This window comes from Tachypleus tridentatus, unplaced genomic scaffold, assembly GCF_004210375.1.
Source record: "Tachypleus tridentatus isolate NWPU-2018 unplaced genomic scaffold, ASM421037v1 Hic_cluster_1, whole genome shotgun sequence".
NCBI lineage: Eukaryota > Metazoa > Arthropoda > Merostomata > Xiphosura > Limulidae > Tachypleus > Tachypleus tridentatus.
Genome location: NW_027467777.1, coordinates 25,228,553 through 25,239,230, shown reverse-complemented (window position 1 = coordinate 25,239,230; position 10,678 = coordinate 25,228,553). Strand labels below are relative to the sequence as shown.

General features: G+C 30.1%; 2 protein-coding genes across 2 annotated transcripts in view; one reads left to right on the top strand and one right to left on the bottom strand.

Annotated features, from left to right (window-relative positions):
• Positions 1-75: 75 nt before the first annotated feature.
• On the bottom strand, positions 76-668 carry LOC143241723 (histone-lysine N-methyltransferase SETMAR-like). Its single transcript, XM_076484950.1, has 2 exons — positions 348-668; positions 76-111 (listed from the first exon to the last, which is right to left on the bottom strand). The coding sequence occupies exons 1-2, from the start codon at positions 666-668 to the stop codon at positions 76-78; spliced, it is 357 nt and encodes a 118-aa protein (XP_076341065.1).
• Positions 669-2,164: 1,496 nt separating this feature from the next.
• LOC143241722 (dynein axonemal heavy chain 7-like) overlaps positions 2,165-10,678 on the top strand; it is a 227,034-nt gene continuing 218,520 nt past the window's right edge. Inside the window, 4 exon segments of the mRNA XM_076484949.1 lie at positions 2,165-2,185; positions 2,916-3,041; positions 6,973-7,179; positions 9,850-9,971. Of these exon segments, the coding sequence (XP_076341064.1) occupies positions 2,165-2,185; positions 2,916-3,041; positions 6,973-7,179; positions 9,850-9,971 (476 nt within the window).

The window sequence follows — 10,678 nt, the reverse complement described above, 5'->3', positions numbered from 1 at the left end:
TTGTTATGTAAACCAGAATCTACTTGTAGGAAGTAAAAAATAAATAAATTTTTATATGGTTGTGTAATATATAGCTCAACAAAAATATGGACCAAATTTGTTATGCATGCCCTAAACAATCAAGAGAAAAATGTTAACTTTTTAATTGTTTGTACATTTGAATGCATAGTCAACTGGATCATCGTTGATTGTTATAAAGAATACATTTTTTTATCAGAGGCAACAATTCTATGGAACAACAGATCATTTTTGTTGAGAGTAAGGAGTGATGAACAAATTTCAACTCATCCTGTTTGATAGTTTTCAGTCATTTTTGTGATATACTCATTTATTGAGTTTTTTCTCACCTTACCAATTGCTTCAAGATGTTGGGAAACTGTTGAAAAATTAACAATAAGTCTGTCACCAAATTCTTTCATGGTTTGGCATGTATCTGCTTCAACTAAGGCCTTTAATTCTTGTTCTTTAATGCCTGTCTGAGAACAGCTCTGAGGCTTATTTTCAGGGCTTGTGTCCACAGAGCAAAATTTCCTAAACCAAAGCTGTGCTGTGCACTCATTAGCTGTGCCATCACCAAATACATGGTTGATATTGTGATTTGCTGTCACCACACTGTAACCAAGCTCGAACTCGTACAAGAAAATTTTACAAATATAAATTTTATCCATGGTGGCAAAAGTCAGTACAAATATGATTTATATTTTTGAAATAAGAAATATAAGGTGAGCTTGAAATGAAACAGACAATATACTTTATTATTCTGATAAATCTACAATAATGTTTCTTTTTTAACCATTAGAAATCGCATTTCAAGTTTGCACATGAAAATTCAACATTTCATTTGCAACAGTCTAGTATGTTTCAGTGTCAGGAGTGTGGTGGCTTGATCTTTAGTGGTTAAAACATCAATTAATACTCCATATAATCAGTTGTATTTATTTTGTTGATGTTTGTTTTCAAGCAAAGCTGCACTAGACTATCTGTACCACTGGGGACCCTTATTTCTTGTTCCTTTTTTCTAGGCATCAGAAAAAGGATTGCTATGGCAGTTATCTAAACCTTTATTGTTTTCCTGTGCTTTATGGAAGAGAACATCATATCTGTCTAAAATAATCTTTCTTTATTACTTGCTTCAGGAATCAGATGGACGAGAACATTATATCTGTCTGAAAATTATCTTTCTTTATCACTTGCCTCAGCAATCAGATGGAAGAGTACATTATATCTGTCTTAAAATTATCTTTTTTCATTACTTGCTTCAGGAATCAGATGGAAGGGAACATTATATCTCTCTGAAAATTATCTTTTTTTATTACTTGCTTCAGGAATCAGATGGAAGAGAACATTACATACACTGCTGGCCAAAATCTTAAGGACAATGAACATAAAGAAAAAATATGCATTTTGCGTTGTAAGACTCAACCACTTATTTGAGTAGAGCTTCGAAAGATGACAATACGAAAATAAAAATAAAAAACTTTTTTAGCATTTAATAGGGAAAATGTGAACACTGTGACATTAGCCTAAATACTAGCTGAACAAAAGTTTAAGCTCATACTGAAACGAAATTTAGTCTTTGTGTTCAAGTATTAGCATTGTCAACATCTCCCACTGACATCTCCTGTATTACATTGGGTAAGACATGGCAAAGGCTAAAATGTTGATTGAGTTTGAACGTGGCAAAATTTTTGAGCTGCAAAAACAAGGTCTCTCTCAACTAGTGAGATTAGGCGTAGTAAAACTGCTGTTGTAAATTTCTTAAAAAAACCCTGAGGGATATGGAACAAGAATTTAAAGTGGTCGGCACAAGAAAATTTTGCCGGTGTTGAGCAGGAGGATTCGATGGGTTGTCCGGCAAGACACCAGCCGATTGTCGAACCAGACTAAGGCCCTTACAGATGGAGAATGCATCTCAAGAACAATAAGATGGCATCTACAAGAGAAAGGTTTTAAAAACCGTAAACGCCTCCTTCCACAACACAAAAGAGCTCGGTTAAATTTTGCTAAGAAGCACCAAACATGGGACATAGAAAAGTAGACAAAGGTCTTGTTCTCTGATGAGAAAAAATTTAACCTGGATGGATATCCCACTGGAGACATTTTCTATACGACACAGTGGAGGAGGTTTCATCATACTCTGGGTGCTTTCTCCTTCCATGGAACAATGGAGCTTCATGTTATACAGGTGTTGAAACAGCAGCTAGCTACATTGGCATGTTGGAGAGAGCATTCTTATTGACTGAAGAACAGTGAAAATGACTGGATCTTTCAGCAGGATAACACTGCAATCCACAATGCCCACAGGACAAAGGACTTTTTCATGGCAAATAACGTGATTCTTTTGGACCATCCAGTGTGTTCAACTGAACTGAGTCCCGTTGAAAATGTTTGGGGGTGGATGGCAAGGGAAGTCTATAGAAATGGACGTCAATTCCAAACAGTGCATGATCTTCATGAAGCCATCTTCATCACTTGGAATAACATTCCAGCCAGCCTTCTGCAAATGCCTATATCTTCCATGCCAAAGTGAATATTTGAAATTTTTTGCAATGATGGCCGTGCAACTCATTACTGAGACCTCTTTTTGGGCGTTTACTGCCCTGTTTTGGACTTTTTTTAGGTATGGTCTTAAAATTTTAACTAGCTGGTATTTAGGCTAATTTCATGGTGATCACATTTGCTCTGTTAAATGCTAAAAAAGTTTTTTATTTTTATTTTCTCTTTTCTTATTTTCATCTTTCGAAACTCTTCTCAAATAAATGGTTGAGTTTAACAATGCAAAATGCATATTTTTCTTTATGTTCATTGGTCTTAAGATTTTGTCCAGCAGTGTATATGATATCCATACATATTTTCTTTAGAAACCATAGAAAAATACTTTAATAACGTGTTGAGAATTATGCATTCTTTTTTAGGCTTCAGGGAAGAGACTATTGTATCTATTAGATATCTACATGTTTTCATCAAGTGATCTTGACTTGAATTCAGATGTTCTTTCTTGGCCAGCTAAAGTGGAACCATTGCTCAATTCAATTTTAAGAGTAAGTTTTTTTGTTTCTTAATAAATAGTACAAAATGATATATAATATAAACAATGATTATACCTTTGTAAGCCAAATTGTTTACTGGATAATTAAGTTATCACATAATGTTTGTTCCTCTTTCTCACATATATATTTTAGATATTCCTGGTTCTTCAAAAGTGTGTTTTCACTACTTTCTTAAGTAGTGTATCAGCCATTCTTTGAACAACAAGGGGTGTGAAATATATTTTCTCCAGTAAAGTAATTCCAGAATTTTTCACTTCATATACATAAATTGATTCAGTTTATAAAATCTTTATCAGTGAAACAAACTAGTCCATAAAGTGTTAGATCAATGGTTTTAGGATTATTTTGACTTTTATATAAAGAAAGAAGATGCTGAAATTCTGCCTGATCCTAGAATCCTGGGTCACAACAGTACTGTAAAACAGGTGCTCTTTCAGTTGAGCTATAAAACAAACAACTATTGTTCTATGTTATTACATATTCAAGTAACTAATTTTAAACTCTCAAACAACTTTCAACACATTTGTTGACATAATTGATCAGTGGCTTATTTCATTACCACACATATTTATATCTTATTACATGTCAGTATTTCCATGTTATAATCCATAGGGCATCTTATTATTCACTTAATATTTATCTTCTACACTTCATTATGCTTATCACTTTCACAGCAAACCATCTGAAATCTTGCAAAAGACATACATTTGGTTTATGTTTGCTAGTTGTAATAACATGAAATAACTAAAAAAATATTATTGAATCTTGCTCACACTGCTGTTCAGAGGTCAATGTACTAATCTGTCAGATTCTCAAGCCTATAAAAAAACAACTCATTATGATTATGACAACTTGGACTTAATTTTAAAATACAATTAACACTTTAGATACATTTTTAACTATAAGTCTTTAACATGTATTTTTAATGTTACGTAACAAAGAATATATTCAACAATACATCAACACTCAATTGAATTAGATGTGTGAATAACTAATGATGAAAAAATGCTTAATTAAGAAATGAACAAAAATAGAAGGAAAATTCTACAGAAAAATAAAGTTTATAACACTTAATGTTATACAGCAGTACCTGCTGTATCCATTAGTAATTATTAGTCTTGTATGACATGTTTTAATCTGACCACATGTGACTGTACATTACCATTTAATGGTACACTACCTATTTCCAGTAAGGAAATACTCCAGATATAAATCAGTTAATATAAATTTATCAATGTGAAAGTATAGACTTATTGGAACAGTGTTAGTACTGATAGTGTGTTATACTTGTTAAGTTATCAATGTGAAAACTATAGACTTATTGGAACAGTGTTAGTTCTGATAGTGTGTTATACTTATTAAGTTATCAATGTGGAAAGTATAGACTTATAGGAACAGTGTTAGTACTGATAGTGTGTTATACTTGTTAAGTTATCAATGTGAAAACTATAGACTTATAGGAACAGTGTTAGTACTGGTAGTGTGTTATACTTATTTAGTTAAATTTTAAATCTCTGAAGAATTTGGGCTCAAAGTTAACTTTGAACACAAAGGAAAATATGGAGGTACATAAAATATGGACAGAGTTTATAAAAGGAGTAGAAATGTGCTTATGGGGTTGGTATAACACTTAATAACAAAAATAATGGGCTCACAGTTCTTGATCATTGGCATTCAATACTTGCTTTGTATCTATGTGGAACATATTCCACAATGCAATTTTGGGGACTTTCTCCCTATGGTTCAGTCATCTCCAGCACAAGTTTGGCAATAAATGAGTAGATTATTAGTAACATAAATATAGAAGGAGAATTTTAGAAGCTACTTCTGTGAAAGTTAGTTTCACATAAATCAATATGGATATATATATTTATAATTGCATTGATGAACCAGTTTTTGTATTTGCAACATAATTAAACAGAATACGGAGTTACCTTGTTAGTTTTTAATAATATTTTAGTTGGGGTTACATTAAATATATTTTAATAATTTCCACCATATGTCATTGTACAAAGTTTTTTTAATTTCACTGCAAAAGTTGTTTCCCTGTTACTACTCTAACTGTTTTTGTACTGAGTTGTTAGTCACGAAAGTCTTTAAAAGTTATTTTATTACACGAAGCAAGAGTGTACATAAGTTGGGAACTAGTAGGTCTCATTATTATGAACTATGACCTGAAGATCTTATTAATAGGTGTATTAATTATTATATATTTATCACAACTTGTACAACATGAAAACACAACTTAGGTTGCATGATGTATCCATAATCAATATGCTTAAAATATAAACGTTTATTACTTTCTTATTTATGAATAATGCTATAGAATAGGCATGGTTCTCTATTTCAAAACCAAGAAAACAGGACTACGGTTAATATCAATAAGATATTTATTTCCAAACTCTGTGCTCATATTTACGTCTTTGTGCATCTATAGAGTAATTTTACTTAAAATAACCTCCCTCCTAAAGATGCTAGCTAAAGTACTTATTGTTTCTTTTCAAAAACATGTTATTATACATTGTGTTTTAATATCTTTTTCATCGTTTTATAATTACTTATTAAATAATTTATTAGTAACATTGATGATTGAGAACAATTTGCATGTTTTTCAGAAACTGAACAAATTAGAAATTATTGTTATTTTACATGTATCTGTTGTCCATGTGTATGTGTGTTCTTGTTCATATTACACTGTTAGTACTTCATACATAAATTTCAAGCTTCAAATTACACATACAGTTCTGCATCAAGTTGTTGGGACAATGTCAAAAATTAAATTTCAGGCTACTTTCAGAGAACAGTGGAAGATTAGTTACAGGTGAAACATCAAACTTATATTAATTTTCAAATTCAATACAATAGAAACTCGTGGGAAGTGCTTCAGTTCAGCAAACAGTTAATATCTCGTGTGTCTTCCTTTTGCTTTAATAACTGCAGACATTATTACAACATATTTAATAAAAGTATCCCTTGGGATTTTACTCCAAATGCCTCTAATATACTCCTATAAAGTGTATTTGAAAGTAACTTGATTTGTCAAGTTTTTTGGTCTGTCAAATCCCAGATAAGCTAGATTGGATTGAGCCTGGGGCTCTGTGGGGGACATTGCATCATTGAGTTACTTTAGCAGCTTCTTTCTTAACTAAGTAATTTCTGCATAGGTTAGAGGAGTGTTTCGTGTCATTATCTTTGTAATTATATTTGTAATTTCTTGCATATATCTTAGTTTTTTTAATTCCTTTAATTATAATAATTTGACAAACATCAGTTGACTTCTATATATAAGATATACTTCAGTTAGAGAAAATAAAAAACGACTGTTAGACCATCTGAACTTTAAGTACAAAAACCACCTACATTTCCAAATATAGTATAAAATGTGATTTTTGTAATCTATAAAAATACATTATATACCTTGTTCTCTCCAGGGTTTTAGTGTTGATATAATTTGTTAGACCATCTGAACTTTAAGTACAAAAACCACCTACATTTCCAAATATAGTATAAAATGTGATTTTTGTAATCTATAATAATACATTATATACCTTGTTCTCTCCAGGGTTTTAGTGTTGATATAATTTGTTAGACCATCTGAACTTTAGGTACAAAAACCACCTACATTTCCAAATATAGTATAAAATGTGATTTTTGTAATCTATAAAAATACATTATACACCTTGTTCTCTCCAGGGTTTTAGTGTTGATATAATTTGTGCTTTAAAATTAAGTATATGAGAAAATAACATGTTTTTTTCATAGGACTGTTTTCATACTGGCTTTTGGAAAATGTCTTCCCAGAAATTGCTGAATAGTAAAGATACTTTCAGAGATAGAGTTATTTTTATACATAAAGATGAAGATATCATTAACAAACAGAAAGTATTCTCTGTAGCAGTTGTTTCAATTTTTCTTTATCAAGGTTCTAGACACTTCAAAGATATCTTTTGAAGAACATCTAATATCTGTCACAGAAAATGTCACAGTAGATTTGGAACGGCTTGCACAACGAGTAAAAGAATTTGAGGACTATGGTGATTTGGATCTTATGCCTCAGTACACACAAGAAATCCGGCAATTCCAAAGACGGCTGAAAGATGTCCATCAAACTATTGAATGGATAAATCAAGTAACTGATTGAAATTTTTACCTCAGTGTTAATTCTGTTGACAAATTTAATGATACAATATATTAAGTACAATTCTCACATCAGTATTTATACTGTTGACCAATGTGGTGGTGCTATATATTCAGTACAATTCTTACATCAGTGTTTATTCTGTTGTAAAATGTAGTGATACTATTCATTGAGTACAATTCTTACATCAGTGTTTATGTTGTTGATCAATGTAGTGATACTATATATTAAGTACAATTCTTACATCAGTGTTTATGTTGTTGATCAATGTAGTGATACTATATATTAAGTACAATTCTTACATCAGTGTTTATGTTGTTGATCAATGTAGTGATACTATATATTAAGTACAATTCTTATATCAGTGTGTATTTTTTAACCAATGTAGTGATACTATATATTAAGAACAATTCTTACATCGGTGTTTATGTTGTTGATCAATGTAGTGATACTATATATTAAGAACAATTCTTACATCAGTGTGTATTTTTTAACCAATGTAGTGATACTATATATTAAGAACAATTCTTACATCAGTGTGTATTTTTTAACCAATGTAGTGATACTATATATTAAGAACAATTCTTACATCAGTGTGTATTTTTTAACCAATGTAGTGATACTATAGATTAAGTACAATTCTTACATCAGTGTGTATTTTTTAACCAATGTAGTGATACTATAGATTAAGTACAATTCTTACATCAGTGTGTATTTTTTAACCAATGTAGTGATACTATAGATTAAGTACAATTCTTACATCGGTGTGTATTTTTTAACCAATGTAGTGATACTATATATTAAGAACAATTCTTACATCGGTGTGTATTTTTTAACCAATGTAGTGATACTATATATTAAGAACAATTCTTACATCAGTGTGTATTTTTTAACCAATGTAGTGATACTATATATTAAGTACAATTCTTACATCGGTGTGTATTTTTTAACCAATGTAGTGATACTATATATTAAGAACAATTCTTACATCGGTGTTTATGTTGTTGATCAATGTAGTGATACTATATATTAAGTACAAATCTTACATCGGTGTGTATTTTTTAACCAATGTAGTGATACTATATATTAAGTACAAATCTTACATCAGTGTGTATTTTTTAACCAATGTAGTGATACTATATATTAAGTACAAATCTTACATCGGTGTGTATTTTTTAACCAATGTAGTGATACTATATATTAAGTACAAATCTTACATCAGTGTGTATTTTTTAACCAATGTAGTGATACTATATATTAAGTACAATTCTTACATCAGTGTGTATTTTTTAACCAATGTAGTGATACTATATATTAAGTACAAATCTTACATCAGTGTGTATTTTTTAACCAATGTAGTGATACTATATATTAAGTACAATTCTTACATCAGTGTGTATTTTTTAACCAATGTAGTGATACTATATATTAAGTACAATTCTTACATCGGTGTGTATCAAGTGTAATAGAACTGTTTATACTTATTCCAGAGAAAAATGTATTGATGCCATTCATTGGTTATTAGGTGTTAGTAATTTATTATTCATTTAATAAGTATCTGTAAGCAATAAAATAAAGATATCCATAATTTTCTTGTTATTTGCAACTTCATGTTTTACTAATAATAACTTCTGATCAGTAAGATAAGTATTTAACTTTTGCTTATTGTATGACAAAGGTAGTTTTAAACTACCAAGAATATATTTTGCATAGCAGATAAAAAAGTTTTCTTAGTAATATTAACTATTATTGCTGCCAAATTACTATTTTTAACTAATGTTGATTGTAATATTTTTTTACCTGTTATTACTTAATAAAGGTGCGTTACATAAACAGTTTATAACTTCATTGCAAATGAACATATAAACATGAAATTTTCAGAGTTTGTTTGTCTGTTAATCTGTGCAATGCAGTAGTAATCAATTATACAATTTTGCTAATTTTTGCTTGGTCAACTTTCTTTATCACTGTCTTCTGAGCTTTCATAGTCAAAACAGTCACTCCCTGACTCTGAATCTTGCTGAATTATTTCCTAAACGTGAGCTGCAGTGAATGATGAATGCCTAAGCAAAGCCATCTTGGAAATTTTGTTGAAAAAATTATTTACTTTTTTCACATCCCGGAAATAATACTAATCACATGATCAGGTTCATGAATATGTAAATAGTCCAAGATAAACACCTAAGGTTCGTGAGTATTAAGTGGGATCTTTGCATTTATCCATAAAGTGCTGCTATCTATTGAATAATGAAGATGCTATATGGTCACAAATGGCACAAAACTGTAATATTGAATACAGTCGAATTTGGGAGTGAAAGAGTTAAGCATGTTTGTACTTTATATATGGAAAATACTTCTAAAGGTCATTCATCAGGAAAGTTTTCACTTTATACAGATAAACACATTTTCTATAGCCTTACTGAATAACTAAATGCTACTTTAGTGTTTAGAAATGTGTCTGGTATGTTTAAAAGGTTCTTCTATTAACTACATTAATGAGAACTATGCTTAGTAATGTTACTTATTCATCTCTTGATAACATATCAGTTTTTATGACTGGTTATTACAGTCTAGTGTGATATTATTAAATTATAATGTACCACATTACTTCAAAGTTATAAAACTGTTTGAATAAAACAGTTTCTTAATGTTTACCCACAGGAAGAAGTGTTGTTCAAGTTTCCAGTTACCTCTTACCCAGATTTTGACACCATAAATGATGCACTAGATCCATATTCCACTTTATTTTCTCTTGTATTGAAATGGCAGAAGTCTGAGAAAAAGTGAGCTATAGAATCATTGGCAGATAAGTTTGTTTTTTTTAAAATAAATATGCATTTTAAAATAAAGGTGAAATATAAGTATGTGTATTGTTTCAAAGAGTTTTGATAATATGTAACCTTTAGTTCATCTTTTCCAGAGATTTCACAGTTTATATTTTTGATTCTCCAGAATGCTAACTTGCAGTATTATTTTGTGATAACAATTCTAGCAAAATAAAAGCATTTTTATTAATTGATGTTTCACTTTTAACAAAGTTTGATCAGGAGTTTATCACTGTACATACTGAGGCAAGAAATATTTGTTGTGGTTTAACATAATGTATGTGTTAAGACCAGCACAGAATACTATTCACAAGATATTATAATATTAAATTATGTCTTGTTATGTTAAGATGCAAGACAATTCTAACTTTGAATGATGATATTATTAATTTAAAAAATTACTACTTAACAAAGTATTTGTTTTATTAATAGTCTGAAATGTAAATACTGACCATGGCTATCTATCATCAGTCATTCCATAGTTTGTGACAAAAAGAAAAATGTACCACAAAGAATAACCAAACCAACACGACCAGCAGATCAACAATAATAAAATCTCCATCACATTTTATTTCTAAACCCTTCTTTTGATTATACACAACCACCCATCCTAAGTTCCAAAGAAAAAGAAGTGTCATAATGCACTATATTGCTTTAACCAATTA

What these genes read in the sequence shown, in the direction of transcription:
- LOC143241723 (XM_076484950.1), bottom strand. Translation starts at nt 668, where the DNA reads ATGGATAAAATTTATATTTGTAAAATTTTCTTGTACGAGTTCGAGCTT. An exon ending in ATCTTGAAGCAATTGGTAAG is followed by an intron (nt 112 to 347) that starts GTGAGAAAAAAC and finishes TTGATTGTTTAG; the next exon opens with GGCATGCATAACAAATTTGG.